General features: G+C 39.7%; 2 protein-coding genes across 3 annotated transcripts; both read right to left on the bottom strand.

Annotated features, from left to right (window-relative positions):
* Window positions 1-146: 146 nt before the first annotated feature.
* unc119a (unc-119 homolog a (C. elegans)) lies at window positions 147-18871 on the bottom strand. 2 transcript variants are annotated; one of them, XM_038692250.1, is made up of 5 exons: window positions 18429-18871; window positions 3733-3846; window positions 3300-3390; window positions 1398-1570; window positions 147-1260 (listed from the first exon to the last, which is right to left on the bottom strand). In XM_038692250.1, exons 1-5 carry the CDS (start codon window positions 18550-18552, stop codon window positions 1148-1150), a joined length of 615 nt encoding a protein of 204 aa, XP_038548178.1. In that variant the 5' UTR covers window positions 18553-18871; the 3' UTR covers window positions 147-1147. The 2 variants fall into 2 exon arrangements, with proteins under 2 accessions (XP_038548178.1, XP_038548177.1); XM_038692249.1 differs by having other exon boundaries at window positions 3300-3393; window positions 18429-18869.
* Window positions 18872-20432: 1561 nt separating this feature from the next.
* On the bottom strand, window positions 20433-22330 carry crybb1l3 (crystallin, beta B1, like 3). Its single transcript, XM_038693884.1, has 5 exons — window positions 22257-22330; window positions 22031-22149; window positions 21800-21932; window positions 20860-21002; window positions 20433-20601 (listed from the first exon to the last, which is right to left on the bottom strand). Exons 1-5 carry the CDS (start codon window positions 22320-22322, stop codon window positions 20433-20435), a joined length of 630 nt encoding a protein of 209 aa, XP_038549812.1. The 5' UTR covers window positions 22323-22330.

The raw sequence follows: 22330 nt of genomic DNA, 5'->3' as shown, positions 1-22330 counted from the left end.
AACAAATCTCAAACGTGTGTTTTCCTTAATGTTACCTGAACTGAATTTTTGATCTTAGCTTGAACATGATTTTACCACACTGTTTACTTTCTTTGTTCAGTGTTCTTTTTGTGAAAAAGAAAACCCGATGGATAGCAAGATTTCAAAAAAAAAAAATCCCATTTTTATTGCAGTGATGGAATTTCCGCTGTCAAAACTTTACATACGTTTTCTTTTTATACTTAAAACATTTATCATAATTGAAGTATACACAGTGTTCAGTACTACAGAGAACTGTACTGGATATCAAAATTGGTATCTGACTTTTTAGCTAACGTAGGTTTTCTGACACTTCAAAATGGCTATTTATTTAAAAAATACTCCTGAAGTAGTAGTACTATGGACATGAAAACATACAACAAATGACACATTTACATAGACAAAGTACACATTTCTTTTTGTCATTCAAATGAATGACGACAGACCAAGATAATGGGATGAGGGCTTGATCATTCAGATATGTGCTACTAGAAATTTAACTTTAGGAGTTAAAATGTAATGAGATTCCTATACAAACATTGTTAATTTGCATCTGGATGGATAATTTATTTATTTTTTTTGGAATAACTTCATTTTTCTCTTTGCCTCATGGTGTGTTTCTGTCTCATCTGGTTTAATGGTAAATGGACTTGTACATTATATGTACAAGTGAAGACAAACAAAACTCACTGTCTCCTTTTCCTCTTCATGTTAATAGCTATCAAAACACACAAAATGTAAATGAATCAATGTTTTCCTGACGATCAAGAGGAACCCACATATACAGGGTGAAATCAACAGTATGTACAGACACTGCATGTGTTTGCTGCCCACACACACACACACACACACGCACACACACACACCCACACACGCACACACACACACACACACACGCACTGATGCAAACTGATGATCAAACTGTCAGAATTCGATGTTCCTGCAAAGAGAGAAATCTATTGGTCTATTGGCAGCTGAATATCTGAAATTCAAGGAGTTAACAGGAGGGAGACAAGAATGTTTAATGCCAGCAAATTGTCCATCAGTTCATCTGTTTCTGGTCCTGACGTGGTATGTGGATCATGTAAAATGTCTAGAACAGGGAGGAGTGAAGTTGAGGGTGGTGTTCCTATGGTCCCCCACTGTAGGAATAGTCTGCCTTGTTGTGCATCACCAGCTTGTTGTCCACAAAGTAGAAGCTGTCAGACTGCGTCTCATACGGGTGCAGGATCATCTCACGCACTGAGAGAGAAAAGAGACACACAGCACTCTGGTTTTTGCGTCATTAAGTCCTGTTTGATCTAATAAAAACATTTCTGTGTGGGTGTATTTGTCTCTTGTGGTTACGTGTGCGCGGGTTTCAGTATTGTGACACTCACTGATTTCCTCGGACAGTGCGGGGAACTCGTAGATATGCTCGCAAGTGTTCTTGCTGCTGGGCATGCAGAAGCCGAATTCGAAATCAAAGCTCTTGAGCAGCTGATCACGGAAGTAGTGTCTCTCAATCATGCGGAAGTTGTTGATGGGTGTGTCTCCCACTGTGAACTCCACTCTGCAGAGACACGGGGAGAAAACATGGTTTATCAGCCTAGAAACAAATAAAAATACAAACTTTTGGGAGTGTGCAAAGGTCAGGTAACCCCTACAGGTTTTTTTTAACTAGGGCCTTGTCTTCCTAGCTTTGGCCATCACTTCTAAAGGATGTGATAATGTTGCCACATTGCTACTTACCAAAATAATTGCTGACATATGGGAACATCTTTACAACAAGTCCATCAGGGTAAGAAAAACGAGCAGTCAACCGATCAGGTTGATCAAGATTATCTAAACTCTTAATGAGGAAATGGGTAGTGTTGAAACAGTGGATAAGTCAAATGCTTTTGGTGTGAGAGACCGGGTTCAAATCCCCACTGTGAATTCACTGTGTCCCTGAGCAAGATGCTTAACCCTAATTGCTCCAGAAGTGGGTGACCTCTGACACATATATCAATTGTAAGTTGCTTAGGATAAAAGTGTCAGATAAATTAGTTAAAATAAATGTAATGTAAATGCAGAACAGAAAGTATCCAAATGCACTACATATTATATGATAATCATTGCACAGGAGAACTGTTAGGGCACACAACTACATAGTAAATACTCTGTTCTTGTACAGAGCCTTTCTAGTTTTACCGACCACTCAAAGCGCTTTTACACTACATCGCATTCAGCCCATTCACACACAGTCAGACACAGAAACAGAAATTAACACATTCATACACAGTCACACACTGCTGGCTATGCCCAAGGATACTTTGGCATGCAGAGTGGAGGAGCCTGGGACCGAACCACCGACCTTCTGATTAGCTGATGACCGCTCTACAGTGATAAATTACAGTAGTTTATGCCCATTTGTGATCTAAGTCCTTGTTACTATGTGATTTGGTCACAAATTGCCCCTTTGCAAACCTTAGGTGTACAGTCAAAACATAATATTTTCTCAGTTATCCAGCGGAAATCTGCGTCTTCAAAGTTATTTTGTGTGGTCTCACACTTCTCTACTTCCTGTCCAGACTGATGTTTGGTCGGGGCGAACCCAACTTTTTAATCAAAAGCTTCCACAGACTCTGCTCTGCTTTTCTTCTACGTTGGACGAACATAAAAAGTCCGCTGCTCAGACCGTGGCAGTGGTCGCCAAAGTGGAAAATTTGGAGAGCCTACAATGTCGTTAATACGGCTAAGAATGATTGCCAAAACTATAAAAAACCCAAGCTGTTAAATAAACAGAGTTAGCCTTTAAATTGGTCTTCCTGAACAACAATCAACACATGTCTTTTCCCCGGGTGCTTTGCTAAATAAAAACGTAAAAGCTCTACCATTATATGGTGCACAAAACGCATTAATATACACACAGCCTTTTCATTAAGCCTTGATTATCTAGATGAGTCAGTCGTCGGGCTGGATTGAAATCAGACACAGAGTAGGAGTCTGATGATGAACACCACTCAGGAGGACTGACAGCTATTTGGAGCCTGACTCAGCAGGTGGGCTGGGCTGCTCTGTATGTTCACACTTATCATCGTAAGCCTGTCGTCCCACACTGAAGCCCACACACACCGCCTACATCCGGTATGTGTCTTCTGTCGGTGCGGCAGGGTTGAACGGACATTACTGCATCATTCGGCTTTTGGACACATGTCCCTCTCTCTCTCTCTCTCTCTCTCTCTCTCTCTCTCTCTTTCTCTCTCTCAGTCTTCATTAGTCATTTGGAAGGAACAAATAAACACTGAAGGTTAACTCACGTGGCTCCAACCTGCCGCAACTGCAGGAAGGCTGGGGTGAACTGGTATCGGACAAAACGCCCAGCGTTGGGGTCACAGTGCTTTTTGTCACCTGCTAAAGAATAGACATTTAATAGAAAAGGAAGAGGTGAAAAAAAATAGCTTTTTTTAGTTTAATACTGTCCTCAGTTTTATTTTAACAAATGCTTTTGTGTAGGAACTACAGCTCACTATACATATTATCTATACTTGCTTATCATCTGCAGTGTATGGTGACAAGAAAAATATCATAGAGTAATATTTAACAAGTGAAATACCCTTTAAAAGACATTATGAACAGTGACATAAAAAACAAATGACTTGCAAGAACGTCAACTTTGACTCACAATCTGTTATAAAAATGTGTGTCTCTCTCTTATAATCTGTTATCTAGTTTCTAATGTTTGGAGCTGACCTGGCATTGGAGGTTTAGTGATCTCAAACAGGACTGTCCCTGTTTCCATGTCACGGATCTTGAACCTGGTGAAGTCGATCATGTGGACATTTTCTTCCGGAGAACAAAGATAATCTGAAAATGAGAGAAAAGGCCCTTTAGGCTGTATTTTCATACACTCTCTTTCTTCTCTCTTTCGTGATACCACTGTGAATGAAGCAAACCTTTCATGTCAGGCAGCAAGCTGTTAATTAATGAAGAACTGTCACTTCTGCAGTTCTCTGCCAACATACAGTAATATCCGTTGTTAAGGGCAGATCTGAACGGATCCTAATTTACATTCATTCAAGCCTGCTCTGTGCTGAATGCATTCTCCTGACCTTATTTTTGTCTGCTCACCATAGTAACCTCACAATAAGGCCAAGGATGCTATTTTTTCACACATCAGATCTTTCTCTGTGCCAAGGTATGACACCAACAATAAGGCCCATCCCCTCTGAATACCTTGAACGCACTGATAAAAGCTTAGAGAGTAGTTCAGGTCTGAGCTAGAGTAGCTCATTCGAGGGGAGGGCGACACAAAGATGATAAAAAGAGAGTTTTGTGTTGTGGAGCCAATTTATGTGTGTGAATTACATCTCTGAAATATCCAACACACAATTACTTAGCACATGCATTTCAGTGGCAAGTCAAGTCAGGTTTATTTATATAGCCCAAAATTAAAAGTCACACATTTGCTTTACGATCCGTTCAGCATATGAACTTCTTAACCACAGAAAAACTTCAGCAGGAAGCAAATGAAGAAATTCTCAGGAAGAGCTACAGAGGGGAGATTCCTCATCCAGGAAGTACAGAAATACCGCTGTTTACATGATCTCACCGTGTGCATACACTTGTGCACACGGTGAGATAACACGTGAGGCAGTGTAAAGTTTCTCTCTCTGTTGTCCTTCCTCCTTAAAAGAAAGAGCAAGCCTGAAATGTTTCAACTACAAATCACCTCATGAAATATTAATTAATTAATTAATTAATTAATTTGCTGGTTAGTCAGCTGCCTGTTTGCAGAAAAAAGAAGAATTACATCGTCTGCTGACACTGAACCTGGATTGTTTTTATTTATGTATTACAATATATTTAAAATTTCATGAAGGTGCTTTATTTTTTACACATCACAAGTCAATACCTGGTTGTGAAAAGCTGTTTTGTACGCGGCTCCTATATATAGTACAATGTTCTGCACATCATTTGTTTTATGGTGGTCACATCCCTCCATTAAAACTTGTTTTATTTAATTTTTATCTAGTGTTTGACTTTGGTAAAAAAATTTTACCACATGTTTTAAGTCTCTGGTGTAGTTATGTTAAGTCGTGGGGTTTCTGTATTGTTTTATGGAAGTTCATCAAAGCAAATTCCAAACAATTTCTCTCATTTAATTTTGAGGACTTGTTGGAGATTGAAATCACAATAAAGTAGTAAATCTTTAATCTTGATAAGCAAACAAGTTCTATATTCACCATGGAACAGATTTAGCAACACAAGACATAACAACACATAGCGCGCGCACCTCCTCACTACAGCCTTGCTGACTGAATGAACACAAGCCCACTGGGAGAAGTACCCTGAGCAGGGTGACAGATTTGGCCACCCTGGCACTGTGTGTGTGTGTGTGTGTGTATGTATATGTGTGTGTTTCCCAACCAGTCGGTCCATGTGATGGTAAAACACAATAAGCCTCTTACATCTAATCCTGCTCCATTGGGAGAGGAGTGTCTCACACATGCTTACACACACACACACACACACACACACACACACACATGTTCGGGCGCATACACACACACACACACACACACCTGCTATCTCATAAGGGTTATTGTAAGGGTGGTTATTATTAGCAGTCTATGTTGCATAAGGGTTAAAGGGTCTTTGTTTCTGATGACTTCATTCAACACATTTCAAAAGACAGTAAGGTGGCAACAATAGAGGTCAAAATAAGATAAACACACACATAAAAGCGCACATGTATTGGCGCACACACAAACTCAAACTGTTGCATGCTCTACTGTTTCTGAGGGTTAGAGAGCAGATGGGACGCACAGGTTTTAGCCACCTGCTTGAAGATATTTATAGACCTTTTCATAAAGTACAGTACACTATAGATGACACCTTGTCTAAACAGGTCCCTCTTGTGAAACAGGACTATTTAGACCTTGCTGTTTAATTCAGAGGACTGCATGTTTCGAACACTGGTATAAAGTGAAGATCATAAGATTTCATGTGACATTTGACTGCCACTACACCGATTTCTTAATTAATTAAAGCTGAAATCTGCAAATGTCTGACGCTTTTCTCACAGTTATTGTTGCTCCTACACAGACAAAAAGCCTCCATACAGGTGGATCTTGTGATTTGTTAATTACAAAATAGCCCTGTAGTGTTTAAAAAAACATTTTCATTCATATTTGTTACAGGTATAAATCATGTCTATAGAATAGGAAGAGGGGTGTTTTTATGAATTCTACATAACAACGTTCAAGAAATTGATTTTACAACTACATGACACACCAAAGTCTGGCCTTTGGAGTACATAAGATCTTATTAAAATGGAACTGCAACATTTTAAAACTTCTTCATCTAAGTCAATAATGTTATGTAATCTTCTTGACTTATGTAATCATAATTTTCATGTCTTTTGTCTTTTCATCGATATGAAATTTACTTTAGTCTAAAGTTAGCAAGATGCTGCCCCCTTAAAATAATACCTAGAATAAACAGTAGCCCCAGTTATTAACAATTAACAACATCATGTCATACGGTCAATTCAGCTGTGTAAATGCTGATAGGGTGATGCATGTGTGCAGAGAATGCATGCATATCTTTACATTTATATATGTGTGTGTGTGTGTGTGTATACATGGGTTCATCTCTGGTGATGATGTTAACATACTGTAGATGTGAGTGGAGTGTTTCTGTGGTGAACATCACAAGACTGGTCAAGACATTTCCATGAAAAGCTGCTCCGGCTCAAAAAGGCAAAGTCTCTTTATATTCCCTTCCAAACTAGAGTAAGAGGGTTAGAGAGCTGCTGTCTGATGCAGTGCCCTCTAGTGCCAGTTCATTTGATGTGAGGAGCTTATCTGCACTGAGAATATTACTATAAGCCTACTGTGTGAGTCTGTGTCTGTGTTTCTTCTAAAGCGACAGCAAGGAAACACTTTCACACACTATTTATAGAGTGCATACTCGTATAGAAATACTATGTGGCATGAAGGTAATCATTGTAGAGAGTTAGTCTGACATTAATTCAGACCATCTTGACTACAAGATAAGCTTGAAACAATCATAAACTGGACTAAATGCTGTTATATAACATACTGTGCAAAACTCTCTTCAGCTCACAGAAATAAACATCGCATTCAAACGGTTTGTTCACCACTCATATTAAAAATACGTGCATCTCTAACATGATTTATACCCAGCAATCTGACAGTAAATGCGTGATGTAATGCACATGTGCACTTGGTCTTAGGCCAAGAGATTGAGAAACGATTTCTTTTCAGCATGCTGATGTTAAACCAAACTAACTAAAGTAATCGGAACATGATATTCAGATATGTAATATATGTTATGTTGATATTTGTCTATGAGTTATACTGCTGAAACCTGTCAACTGAGCCTTATTATCATGCTGCACACCGCCAGCTCCAACAAGTCCTTCTTTCAATCAATCAGCAGTAGCTATATTGTAATGTGACAAATAAAGTGTAAAATAATAGGATAAATAAAGTGAACATGATAGATAAAACATGATGAGACAACGTTTTTGTAAAAAAATGCAATTCACCTTACTAATTATTTTAGTATTTCTAACTTGTTAAAATACCTTCAGCAGGCACCAATGCTTATCCTCAAATTATAGTTGCATCATATCAATGGAGGTATATGGTGAAAAAACAACTGAGAGAACATCTTTCGTTTCTAAAGGGTAAAATCCACTGAATTTATCATTTCTGACAAAAATGGCTCTTCATTTAAAATCTGTTGGCAGAATACTCTGAATGCGCCTTGTGTAGCTGTGACCGAGCGGCTCTCTTTGTTGGCAGATGACCGATAGATGTATTTTGTGAATCAGAGATGGCTACTTGCCAAGACTGCTGAAAAAGACAGATGGAGCATTTCATCTGATAGCACAGCCAGTGAAGTCACTTTCACACAGACCAGTGGAAGTATTCACACATAGCTACGTCACTCCTACAGTCACACAAAACCCAGAGCTTGTTACCAACTCTAGACTACATTTTGATTTCATAGCCTCTGCACATGGAGCAACTTGACTGATAATGACTAACTGTGCTGTATTTTGGAGATTTGCAGGAGTGCCCTGTTCAGATGTTCTGAAGATACAGATAAAAACAGCGCATATTTGAGGGGTAACACTTGTAAAACGTCTTGACTACTGTGTACGATGAGCTTCTTTAACAGGCTGCAGTCGTTTTCATGATGAAACAGGGCCTTGTGATGTCTTGGCTTTCATTTGGAAATATTTAGGATTATTACATCACACATTTCTTATTTTGGGCAAAACATTCTCATTTGTCAAAGTGTGGATGGATTTCAAAGTGGTTTCTGAAAACATACAGCTGGGACAAATCCACCAACCAAGTGATCTTTTTACAGTTACACATGGTCTGTGAGAGTAAATAAATTATGTAACTCACATGGCACAGCTGGTAATGCAAAAAATGTCTTGCTCATGAGCTTCTGATAATAAATATAACTATAATGGGTGTCGTGGAAATTATATTCCTGGTGAGGGGTTGAGCAAATAATTGAGTTACAAACAAGTGTTGTCTTTGAAGAATTTATTTATTTAGGAGAGGAGAGGAACAACAAGAGGGGGAAAACACCCAAACGATGTCACAGCTCTGACCTAAACCCTAGTAAAGTGAACATACTAACATAAGGAGTATAGGAGAGGAAAGGTTAAGGATAAAAACCCAATACATATATCTATAGGCCATAACGAGAATAGTAATAATAATAATAATATTAAAAGATCATACATAAAAGATGAAATGGAAGAGGACACAATTTTCTGCCATAACAATGGGAAATGTGTATCAACCTAAATCACAAAAAACATATAATGGATGCCCACAGTAGTCACTGTGGAAACTTTTCTGCAGTTTATTGTGAATTACAAACGTGCACTGTATGTTTTAGCACAACTCCCTGCATGTTCCCCTATTTCCCTAAAACTTTTATTTTATCTTAACTTAACTTATTATCATTGCATGCTAGGAATAAATGGGTAAATAAATTAAGAAAGTGCTCCAGATGCAGGACCAAAACATAAGGAAACATATATTTGAAAAATTGTTAAAAGAGCAGTTTGACATTTTGGGAAATGCATTAGATTGACTCTCGTGTCCTTTCAATATATCTACAGTGAGCAGTCAGTTAGCTTAGCTTAGCCTGGCCCTAACGCCCTTTTACAAACCACAAGTTTTATCATTTATCACTTTGGTTTTGTGCAGAATAAACAAACAAGATGTAATGTGTTAATTATTAAGCTTTACACGTGCTGGTGGGCCAATTTTGTTACCTTGGGGCACAGCCAGGCTACCTGTTTCCAGTTGTCTGTCTGCTAAGCAACACAATTAGTTCTAGCGGTGTTGTTAAAAGGAAAACCCTACTACAGACATTGTTGTAGACAAGTCATTGTTCTTCTAATGGGAAAAGATAGTGTTAGAATGAAATTGTCCCTGATATATCTGTGCTTCTATGAAAAGAAATAGTCTCAAAACAAACTATCAAAATTTCTACTACTGTATAACTATTATTACTTTAACTTCATGCAAATCAGTTAGTTGCTTTCTCTGCTGCATGAATAACCTTGTGCTGAAATTATGAGGGTAAATGTTCCAGTACAATATTCCCCAAACACCATGATATACGTACATGTTCATACCTCGGTTCTTTCTTTCTTTTTGCCTTCTTTCTTTCATCTACACACACACGCACACACACAAAGTGCTCCACTTCACTTCCTTCAACACTGTCACCTAGCAACGCTACTTCTGATAGTGTGCCAGCTCGATTAGCTCTTTTTCCTTCCCCTCATCCACCTGGCTGCTCCGCAACAACAGGGTGCAGCAGCGAATCAGAGGAGAGCATCTCAGGTTAGGCATCAGTGGTATGCAAATGAAATGTTCCATGTCTGATGAAGGTTTACCTGAGGCCTCTTCCTATAGACGGAGGGCCTCCTTTTGCCTGATTTCACAACCTTGACGCACGGGTGGACTCAGGATTGGCAGATTTGATGCAGAATATTAACAGGGCGTGTCAACAATGACTTCATTACAATGCGACATGATAGATTAAAATGTTATTGTCCCTGTGGGGAAACATGTCATTAAATCTCAGCACAGGTGATCTGCCATAATGACACACTAGTCTTTCTACACTCACTTGGAGGAGGAATGTACAATTATGCATTTACTTTTCACATCTTATCGTGATTTACATCTAATTTCTTGTTTGTAGCCTCACAAAGGATTTTGCTGTGTGGTTTCTAACAATTGATCTCATCTGTGCAAATTAGTCAGAGACCCAAAGACCAACACCATATTCTTGTTAAATATAAGAATTTTCACTCTGCTGGAATACAAAGTCAATCCAGTCCTGAAAAGGTCCCTTTGGCAGCAGCCCCTCTAAAGAGGGTAAAATTAGCACAAAGTCTTGAGTCATGCTGTGTTCCTGTGTTCAGATACACAGAGCCTGTCTGACACCAAAGTGGCATTCATAAAGCGCAAGCAGGCTGCCATTTATAGCTCCTTAATCCCCAAGATTAGCCCGGAGTTACAGACTTTCAGCCACAGGGATTGACTTCACATGCCTTATTCTTTCCATTTGACACTGTGGTCTCACAGTGTGTTGAATTAATCCAAGAACATGAGGAAGAACAATGCAGACATGTTTACCTGTCTTCACTTTAAGATAATCCATTGCCGAAGGCAGCTAGTGACGTTAGCTTTACACCTTGATGTTCACATCATGATGTATAGTGCACCTGCATATGGCAAGCTGTTTCATGTCTCTCGGTTAACAGCACCTGTAGGCAAACTGGCAAACATTGAGGTTCATGGAGAGGTTGCATTCTGAGCAGCTGAATGCAGATGAGATTCTCTCCTCTTATCTTTCTTTCTCCGGCCTGCACCACCAAGCAGGAAAAAACCTAACATTCTTCTGTGAGAGGGTTTTATCAGGACAGATACTGTGATCTAAGCTCCTTGAGTAAGAATGACACTGAACCAGGAAGCCATTCACATAAAATAGACACAGAGATGTGTTTACTGTCTTTGACGAGAGTTAAATGAGTAGATCAATGCCACTCTCATATGTGTAAGATACAGCCAGGAAATGGTTAGCATAAACACTATAAAAATACTAATAATTATTCAATAGGACTAATTATTAAATAAACAAGACATAACATGTTAATTAGTGAGCTTTAGAGTTGCTGGTAGGTGGACTTTGTTACCTTCAAACAGACCCTGGCTAGCTGTTTCCCCCCTGTGTCCAGTCAATACGCTAAGCTAAACTAAGCTAACCGGTTGCTGGCTTCATACCATAGAGACTTTCGAGTGGTATCAATCTTCTCATTTACAGTTAGCAAGAAAGCAAATGTCTTAGTATTCCTTTAATACACATTCCTTTAAGGAATGATATTATGTTAAATTGGAAAATCATGTTTGAGAAATCAATGCAAACAACAAAACTACAGAAGACAAGTATGCTCAAAAAGCAATCAAGGACCAGGCAGATGTCTCAGGGTGTCTCAGATGAATGTCTCAGGAGCTCAATATAAAGTGTCTGTTCTTCAGGTGAAGCACAGCACACTACTTAGAGTATGATCTAACTTCTGTCTCCCCAGGCACACACACACACACACACACACACACACACACACACACACACACACACACACACACACACACACACACACACACACACACACACACACACAGAACCTGGAGGGACACTAATGATTTGTCTGTCTCCCTCCACTCTTCCCCTCCTCTCTATGGACATGATCTAAAAGGCGAAAAAAAACCTTGGAGACAGTGACAGTTTCTAAGTTCTGAGAAAGAAACGCATTAAAGCGTGTCATTCAAATCACAGCATCAAACAACAAGTAATGTATGATCATTTTTATGTGCTGATGTGTTTAACTGAAGAACTTAATATAAAGTTATAATATTGTGCATTAGATGTATTATCAGTGCTGCATATTCAGTAAAATCCAGTAGGATGGTGTATTATTTGTGAATTAATTGTATTTTCTATAGGAATTACATGCAAAAGTCACCTTGCAAACAAATGTAAATGTATGAATCAAACTTATTATGGCCTGTCCAAGTGAGCTCCTACTTGCAGCCAATTTGTACAACAGGTTATTGTATGCCCGGCGACCCTGTACGCAGGATAAGTGGTTGACGATGGATGGATGGTTATTGTACAGCATTTGAGCTGCTCTAATTTATCTCTTTGTGCATAGCCAACAACTTGTTTTATTATATTTAAATTAATGTCTACTTTTATGATGGCTGTAAATTTCACTCATGAGAACAGAGGTCCCTTGTGTAAGACTACTGAGTATATAGTTTTAACTTTGGGGTTAATACAAGAATTGAAAAAGTTATAAAAAGTGAATGATAAGTAAGGGCTCCCAGCTCTACAGCAAAACAGCCAAAAACAGATAATGAGGTTGGCTGAGTTCTGTTCAGGATCATCCCTGTTTAATCTGAGATTTAGATCTTTCAGAAACTTCATCAGGGCGGGGCATTCACTGTCTCAGCTAAACTACCATAGGCATACATGAATACACATGATTTTTCATATAGGGACCAATATGTAGCATAAACCAATCCCACACACCACAGCATTTATATCTAATTTGCAATGCCTGTCCCTATATGTATGCAATATGACAGGAGTTAGGTGCATATTTAAAAATTATTTTCTACACAACTTTGCAAATTACCTTTAATAGGTGGCTCCCAACCTGGGGGTCATGAGATGAATCTAACTCTAGTTAATCTGGCTATAACTCACAGATGGAACCAGTAAAGATCGGTCAAAAGTAGCTATAGCTTTGTTTTAAGGGGTCACAAATCAAAAAAGACGTATTGTAGTTATCATGTGCAAGCCACTGAAACTCCACTTGTGCCATGTAAGAGGTATATCACCATGATCTTGCATGTAATAGTAGAGAGCCATGGGAGCATCTGGCTGCGGAGACATGTATGCTGCTGCTCTCTGTATTTTGGTCTGTGTGTCTGATTTCTGTAGAGAGAAATTTCAAGGGGTTACAAGCTAAGACCACAGGCCGAGCAGTGATCATTTAGGATTATTCACTTGAAGAGCGTCTTCTGGGCTTCTTCAATTCAGTCCAAAACGCACACAGTTAGGACTGAAGTGTGGGAGCTTTCAGCCCAGAAATATCAGCACCAGCCAGTAACAGAGTTATTGGTATTGATCAAAACCTTATTAAACTCTGATTCAACACTGAGTTAATGTGATCCAGAGTCTGCCTGCCTGCCTCAAAAGAGTGAGACCAAGCACAAACATGAGATTGTGTTGATTACTGATGCGGATGCAACAACAAGCCGTCTCTCTCCATGTCAAATCACTCTGAAAGAGTAACCTTGTGACAGCTGTGCATGGGAGATTAAGAACCGGCAGCACCAATCAATTTTAATTAAAGCTGTATCCATTGTGTTGGCAGACATCAGAGAGTGGAAATCCCGCCCGACATAGATAAAGCACTGCTCTGTGTCCCAGACTTATTAAAGCCAAATAATTGATCACCCATTAGTGTAAAAGGAACCAGACTGTTCTGAGTAAATCATCTTGATGAGGCAAAATTACACACCGATGTGGATTGAGTCAAAAATACCCACAGTGCGACTGAGGATCTAGTGTGCTAGAGCTTCTATGTCCCATTAAACAGTAATTACAATTTTGTTTTTTACTTTTTCTCTTTTTCTCTAATTATCTGTATCTATTCTTGTCAAGAGTCTTGGTATTGCTGTTGTGTAAGGTTTTGACATTTAAAGTGAAGAAATTGTGATGGGAGCTAGCAAAGACACCAAAAGAACATCTGAGTGTTTCATAAATGCACACAAAACAATTGGTAAATATTTTAGGATTGAAATTTAGAGACTTACAGTATTATTATTAACGAATAACATATTAGCAGACAGCAGCTTGTAATCAAGTATAGAACAAAACATGAATGGTTGCAATCAAAGTTAGTTTGATACTCATGGATGCTGCATTTTGCATCCTAAAGGCATCAGTTTGCTTTTAAACAAAGTCCTTGCCAGATCTTTGAGCAGCATCTGAAACTCTCTCCCTTCACATCTTTGTGATGTTGCAGTTGCGCTCAACAATTTTCTGCAACTTTTGAAACTGACAATCCGACAAGTCCATCTCATGCAGATAGTGGCAGGATTAAAACTTCCCTCTTAAGCTCTTTTCTCACTTTACATACAAGTACTTTCTTCAAATTTCACCTGTAGAACAGAGTGCAACAACTGAGTGCCTTTGACAAGTAAAGTGTGCACCATTATCCTAAGAAGCCGGGTCTTTCATCCAAGCTAGACCAGGTATAAACACCTTTAGACGTGGCCGGGATGACAGCTATCACCTTCTCTGTCAGTCCATCTGCGGTTGTCTGCTTTTTTCATTAAAGGATAGGTTTAACATTTTTTGAAGTCTGTTGTAAAACAAGAGTCCCATAACACTGAAAGAGGCTTTGCTCGCTGTAGATTTTAACGATTCTGCTTATTTATTCTTCTTAATGACTGTCAATTCTGATTTTTTGAGGGGCAAGTTCAAAACAGGTCACATGCTCATTTCACAGAAAAAAAACTTTTAAAAACCTTCACACAATTTCTATTCATTTCTATCATATTCACACTTTACTTTATACCGTTTATTGGACCTGTAAATTAATTTCTTACAGTTCAGTTTGGTTGCTTTTATTGGTTTTATTTGGTTGCTTTTATTAAATTATTAATAGTTCACTAATAATCCGTCTGTAAAGCAATTAAATGTGGGTTGTGCTAAAACCCCATTGATGAGCGTAATGAGAGTGAGAATGATAGAAGCAACATCTCAGAGTCGGAAAACGTATCAGATACGGCCTGGCAGGAGAGCGATATGCGCAGCGGAGAGGAGGAAGAGAGACATGGAGAGGAGCAGAGGCTGTGCCGGGACAATGATGTGGACAAACTTCAAAGTGTTCTGTGCTAAAATGTAGAACAAAATGTTCATCTGAAGTCAATGTGTGGATTTGATAGTCGAAAAATTGGGAACCTTTCCTTTGAGGCCGAGTTCAGACCAACTTGAGTCCCTGAGTGAAAAAAAGCAGCCCTTTCATTATTTGAATGGTGACAGTTCTGTGGCCAGTGGCAGCTCCAGCAAACCAACGCAGGGTCGTCTGGCAAAAAAGTTTAACCTCTCAACTCTTGCTTCACCAAAACTTCATCCAACAAAGCACTGAGTTAGCCAATCAGATACATGCAAGCACACCTTCCTGGTGGACTACGTTTTAATGTAAATGCTGCATATCTACTTTTTACCTTGCAAAAGATAAAATATTTGCTGCCATGATAACTTTCCGTAGTTGTACAATCCTGTCTTTGAGTATTACAAACCATTATATGGTGTTTCAGCTTCTGATAAGCCTTTAAACACATTCATCTGTTACCCAAACTGGATTTCCTGGACTGTATTTCATTGCCTCATGTTGTATTGAACAACAACACGCCCCCACCAAAGCAGTCCCCTGCGTATTTATAATGCAAGCCTGTTTTCGGTTTGTATCACAGTGAATTAGGACAGGGATCTGGAGCTCTGAGGTTGATATGATCCAACAGAGGAGTGTCTTTTTTAAATTCATGGTTTACATTTAATACTTGCAAATTGCAAGACTAAAGAACATTTTTGGTAAGAGGCACAAACAGGAAATCTTTGGTAAGAGGCACAAACAGGAAATCCTCACTCTCTTGCTCTGACTGCTCACTCCAGTGCACTTACATGTGTTAGACATAGTGGATGAGAGGAAAGAGGGTACAACCGAGAAGTAAATAACAATTTCAACACAAAACTGTTCCACAAAATGCACTGAACATGATAAAACATTTATAAAAGAACACTTAAAAATATATTTTGGTTATAACCAGGGAATATTCTATATCACACTTCGATTGTCCATCATATATGATTGCAATTCTTTGCTTTCAAAATGTAAATTATAAACTTAACATTTATTCGGTAACAGCAGTGCTTCTGTTTATATCTGCCTGCGCACATATCACATCCATCACCTAAACAGTAAACTGATAATGTGCCATTTTTCATCTCACAGCAGCACCTCTCCACTGCCTGGATTATATTTCTTCTCCTCTCTGCCTGTGTGACAATGAGGCGCTGTGCCTCGCTTATCAGCACTGAACCACCGTGACAGACTGGAGCTGGGCTGCCCCAAAATGGTGGCATTTACCTCCCGAAAGCACAAAAACTGGGAAAGTCATTCACGGGGTGAGGCATTTTCTGCTTCCCTCTTTTCCAACTGTGATTTTCTTTCTATTGCAGCAGAAAATGATTGCCTGAATTGCGCGGCACACTATGCTTATCTCTGTGGTCTAGGTCTTTTGTGTGGTCTGTTGTTCAAAATGATTGAGCCTTGGGGAGAAACAAGGAAGCAGATTCAACATCAGTTCATTTGTATAAGCCTAAATATCCTCCAGCTATGGTTCAAATGAACAGAAATGTCATTGCTGACAAAAGTATCAATTTTTTTTTGTGTGGATATTACATGTTACATGTTGCATTTTACAATGGACAGCTGTTTAAAGTCAGTAAATGAAGGGCTGGGGAACCCAACAACGACATTTCGAATATGAATATGAATATTAAATCCAAAATGTAAACAAAGTCACTTCCCCTTCAGCTCCTGTGTGATTCATTGTCTGAGGTGTATTGCATTGTTGCAGAATGCTGTGTTACAGCTCTCCTGACATAATCCAGATTACTTAGATGCCAATGGAGAGCGGAGATGCACCATCATGAGTTATTTAGGTATAATTGCACTGATGGAGTCCTATAGTTTTTCCGCTGAGGGGGTACCAAATGAAAACAGATGATCTCACAATCTCACAAGGGATGAGGGCAGAGAGTTGGTGTTGAAATTTTGGGGGATTTTGTGTTTGTGTGGGTTCAGTTTTGATCACTGCAATACACATGAATGAATGAAAATGAACATAAATTATCTTATTATCATTATTACAGTATCAGAAAACAATGATAGATTATAACAATAATAATTAGCTATTGTGTTTTTGTTCAATCAATGTCCAATCAATCATTTAGAATGAAAGCAGGTTTCAATCTTGTTGTTGTGGAATTGGGATTACTAATAGCAACAATAAGAATGTTTTCTTCATGCTATATCTTCGGAAATTTGGTTTATGTAACATTACACACAAAAAAGTAACTCAAGGTCAAATTACTATGGCATTTTTCAGAGCTCTCAAACCCCTCTCACACTCACTAATAATAGAGTTTGCTCACATTTGCTGATGAAGCTCTTGAGATGAGGTTGAAAGCTCCAGAAAAAAAAAGCTAGTAGTTAGCCCTTCGGTGAAGACCCCCCCCCTCAAATATGTCAAACTAATATTTCTATGGTGAAGAATGAACTTTCATGGTCATCATTAGAAGTGACTCCACTGATCACATGTCTTGTGTCATACCACTTCACCCATTCAGTTCCAATCTCACCCTCAATCACCCACAACATCTACATCTTGGTCAGCAAAAGCTTATTTTTATCAGTAAAACATAAAGCAATCCAGGTGACAGTGTACAGTATTATGTAGTAGATTTGCAAAATTCCTTTCCTCTGCCTCAACTCACAGGCTTACAGCCAAGCCTAATAGTTGGCTTACAGTCTCTCTGCAGCCATTAACAGCTGACCCTGTCCTGTTTCCAGTGCATAATATGGAAACAGTTTTCATTATATATTAAACAACAAGCTTATTGTATTCTTCTCTTGTATTTGCTCCGGCTGACAACTATCTGGGAGGAGCTATAATCAGCGGATCACATCTCTGGCCACCTGTTACCTCAGAGCCACAGGTGTCTTGAGGTGAGGATGAAGTAAGAGCCAGATTTTCTTCAGCAGGATTTGAAAAGCACACCAGGAAGTAGGCTACATATATAGTCACCTGCTCGCTCTTTCAATGCCCACACACTCAGACATATGCAACCACCCACAAACATGCAAACACCTACAAACTGCTGAACTCAACGGGCTGCTTGCCCCTTACAGCAATCTAAGGCCCAATAGTAACTGTCCTTGGATAAGACGGTAAACCTATAACTGCTCACTGACTCTAATACACAGTGGTTAAAACGTGTAAAGTCTTATTTGAAGCTATGGAGACTCAGAGGTCCTTTCAGACTGTGTCGCTGTCCATGGTATCTATCGAGACAGCCAATAAAACTGCAAATTAACGCAGTCAGTATGTTACACTGGATAGGCTACAGAGAGACAAAGCAACAGCAGATGGGTTTCATTAATCCCCTCTAACTGTAAGGCTTTAACTACTCACCCATCGTGCCAACTACAGAAGCAGGTTACTTACTCTTGGTGATCTTCTGGAGCCCAAGCACATCCTCGGGCGTTATTACGGTATTTCTGCGCAATTCTTCTTCAGTTGTTACCGGGATCCCCATGTCTGATGAGTTGCAGCCTTGCTGCACTTTCATGTCCAACAGAAGAGGGCTATTCGGTGTGCAACCTGACAGAAACTGAGGCTTTCTGGTGCTCTCGGCGTCGTCGCCGCAGGAGCCGATTTACTTGCTTGCAGCCTTTAGTTGCGCGCTGGCTAATGCACCTCACAGCAAACAGGCTCTGTGCTGGTATAAGAATAACTCATTCTCCGTGCCTCCTCCCCTTCTCGATCCGGTAAAAGATAAAAATCAGCCCTTAGCTCCCTCCCTCCCGTGCTCAAGGCTCATCGGCTGTCTCACAAGCTATGTAATCCAAATCCTGTGGCTTTAAACCGACTAGCGGTGCGTGGCTGACAGTCTGCGCGCCTCGTCATCCAGTGCGTGCATTGCTGGGCTTTACTCGGGAACAGTAACTGATTACTCAGTACACATTTCTCACCCCACAGTACCTCGGAGATAAGTTCCTCTGGTCCTCTGGTGCAGCAGAAGTTTCTGTCAGAAATAGCCTAACATCTTGAAATTAGTACAGCCTATTGTTTAGGTAAACAGGGAGGGGCGGTAACTGGTCAGAAAGCTGTTTATATCACTGCTGAACGAAAGGTTCTCTCCTTTAGAAGTAGCTATAAGTTATACGTTCACACTGTGCCTTTTAGCTTCCCAAAACCTAAAGCTGAAATTAAATTTCTTTTGGTCTTCACCAACTTCTGAGGGAAATATCTGCCTCCTTAGCTGCTAAATGCTACACTAGTGTTCACCAACCAGTTTCTAATTTTGTCTGTGTGCAGTAGGGAGGGTTTGTCAGAGCGTTTTTGTTTTTGTTGTTGAAATCAACTATCTGGAGCCACTGGAAACGGCTGAAGAGAGCAGAGAGAGAGAGAGAGAGAGAGAGAGAGCCTTGTAATTTAACCATAAATAAACATCTAAAATGCTCCATAGGGGAACTGAGGAGTAATTACCTTTGGGGTCATCAATACTAATGTCCTCTTTCACATTACACATATTCCTTTGATCCATTGTTAATAAAAAAAACTTACTAGTGGCACTTTAAATAGATGTCCAGCACCTGAGTAAGATCATTGTGAAGCTTAAGGAAAACAAAGGAGATCTTTCAGCATTATAATATCTTTATTTCATTTTTTTTTTCATTGGAAAGTTGCTTTCCAGATGCCAGCATCCCTGAGAAAGTGTAAAATGCAAATCTTCTGGACAGCCCCCATCAATGAGCTGAAGCGGACAAGGCAAAAGATATCCACATCCGCAAAACACAACCTTGCACAGCCACCATTCTCTTGTTTGATCACAGACTGGCTGGTACCCTCCTCCAGTGAAGCGATGAGGAGAGAGTGCCTCCTTCTGATTGGCAAACTTACTGCAGGGCATGTGCAGAGCTGACAGCTATCCATAGTGGTACTTTGTGAGGAGTGATATGATTGTTTATCCCTTTACTCTCTTAAAATCTGTGGATCCCAGGAGAGGGAGAGTGCTTATTGGCATCATTTCAGCTAGAAACACATAAGCAAGTAAATAAAAATAAAATAAAAGTGTTATAATAGCATTGGAACAAACTAATAAACACAAACTATCAATTTAAATCTGCTAATCGCCTATAATCCCGCTTTCATAAATATGATAAATCATGGTATGAGGACTTTCTATGAGGTCTGTAGACAGAGAGTATTGCTACACTTTTTACGGGTTTTACCATTACTCTGGAAGTCTGTGACAAGCAGAACTTCTCATCAAAATCATTCACGATGCCACATACTCCCACCAGTAAAAGCAATAACAATATTCAAAAGCCATTCGCGTGTGTGGCTAAGTGGCTGTTGAAGAAATTCCAAGGGATGGTTAGCAGCATGGCAAGCCGGACCCCTTGCTATTCCCTCCTGTTAGCCCACAGTCTGCTGGACTCCTCTCTATGCGGTCATCTCGAAGCAGCCCCTGCGGTGCGTCTGCATGTCTCTCACCCTGCGGATGGACTGGATCTGGGGGTGGTGGGCTCCCCAGTCATTCCAGTGCTTGTAAGGGCCCATTTCGAAAACATACTGGTAGCCACGGTAGCCAGGGTACTGGTAGCCCACCCAGCTGTGTGGGGGCATAGAGAGAAAAACATGTGAGCGACAGAGCTCTACTTATGTTGACCAAAAACTGTGTGTCCTCTCAGTTTTCAGTTCATTCTGAGGGACATTCTCACCTGTTGGGACTGCATAGATTCACTTCTTCTCTCAGTGTACCAATATTATTATGTAAGTAGAGCTTTAGTCAGTTTCTGTGATCTTTAAGGCACTTCAACCTTCCCGCTAAATAGAAACAATCCCAGAGAGAGGATTGGAAATTACTTACGTTCCACCGGTGACCTGAATGCTGGCAACACGGTCCTGGAAGCCGTAAGACCACAGGCTTGGGATATCCTCATCACACACCTCCATCTTCCGACCCTCAAAGTTTGGACATTCGTACAGGCAAATCTTGTGGTCCTGGGGATCCTATAAGAGACAAACATCAGGTCATCAAGTCATAATCGGGTTTATTTCCAAGCAGGTTTTTCACGTATGAAATTTGCCTTGGTATTTTGATGCATAACAACAGACATAGTAAGAGAAAATAAAATAGAAGTGTACAATAAAACATGTATCAAAAATATTTAATAGGCTATATATCTGTTTTTAAATTGAAAAGATTTGTACAGTGTTTAAAACGGAGAGGATGTAACCTGTGTATGTTTACAGATGTTCACAGATGTTGCAAATGTGCAAACATCACTTTCAAGTTTCAAGTAAGGTAATGTTTACCACTTATCACACAGATACTGTAGATGTTGTTGGCGCGGCTTCTGGTTCACTCTCTGTCCCAGATATTAACCAATAAAGAAATTTAAAACAAGAAAAATCCAGTCAGGATCACTAAAGTTAGATGAGCAACAAAATAATGCAAGAATACAATTATTGATATGTTATACTGATTATTGGTTTAAATGGTTGTTTTAGAAGCCACAACCAAACCTCTCGGGGAAAGCTATGAGTGCTTATTGTCTTGATTTTTTTGGTCTGAAATTTATAAATTGAAACATAGTGGCATGTCAGCTAGTGAAAGCTTTAATCCAAAAATAATGGCAGTGTAATGAGCTTATAAATATACATATAGCTGTTACCACAAAAAGCACTCTCTTGTGCCAATAGAAGATGGATGAGAGGGTAGATGACAACAATGATAAAAAATCAGCGCTCTCAGCCACAATAGACAGGAAATGTCTAAAAAACCCTGCAGGCTGACCCCTGCTTACCATTCGGACGGGCCTGACCGACATGAAGCGGTCGCACCTGTAACTGTTGGACCAGGTGTCCCAGCGGGGATACTCTCCCTTCTCCAGCATGAACATCTCACCCGTCATGTTCTGTTGTTCATAACCCACCCAGCTGGATAGATAGACAGAAAAATTTGTCACTTTTAATTTGTTAGGGAAAAGGTATACAGGATTGTAACACATATTTCGATGGCAGGTTTGGTGACTTACGGTCCACACTCTACCCTGATGGAGCCGACTCTGTCGAAACCCTTCTCGCACAGATTACGGCACTCTCCAAACAGGTCCATCCTACGGCCTTGGAAGTTCTCATATTCATAGAAGTATATCTGAAAAGTAACACAAGCCAAATGCATTTATTTCTGAAGTCAAATATTTTCAATGCACACTTCCTTTTTATAGTTTTAAGGATTATTTGATGAAACAGTAGGAGTACCTTGTGATTGTGCAGCCCGATGGCAGAGTGGCTGCCAATGCTGCCCTGAGCACCTGAGTGAGACATGATCAGAT

The sequence above is a fragment of the Micropterus salmoides genome, unplaced genomic scaffold, assembly GCF_014851395.1.
Source record: "Micropterus salmoides isolate LMB-PRFRI ecotype aquatic unplaced genomic scaffold, ASM1485139v1 Ms_hic_scaffold_3, whole genome shotgun sequence".
Classification (NCBI taxonomy): domain Eukaryota; kingdom Metazoa; phylum Chordata; class Actinopteri; order Centrarchiformes; family Centrarchidae; genus Micropterus; species Micropterus salmoides.
Note: the sequence above shows the minus strand (reverse complement) of the source record. Positions and strands in the feature narration are given on the sequence as shown.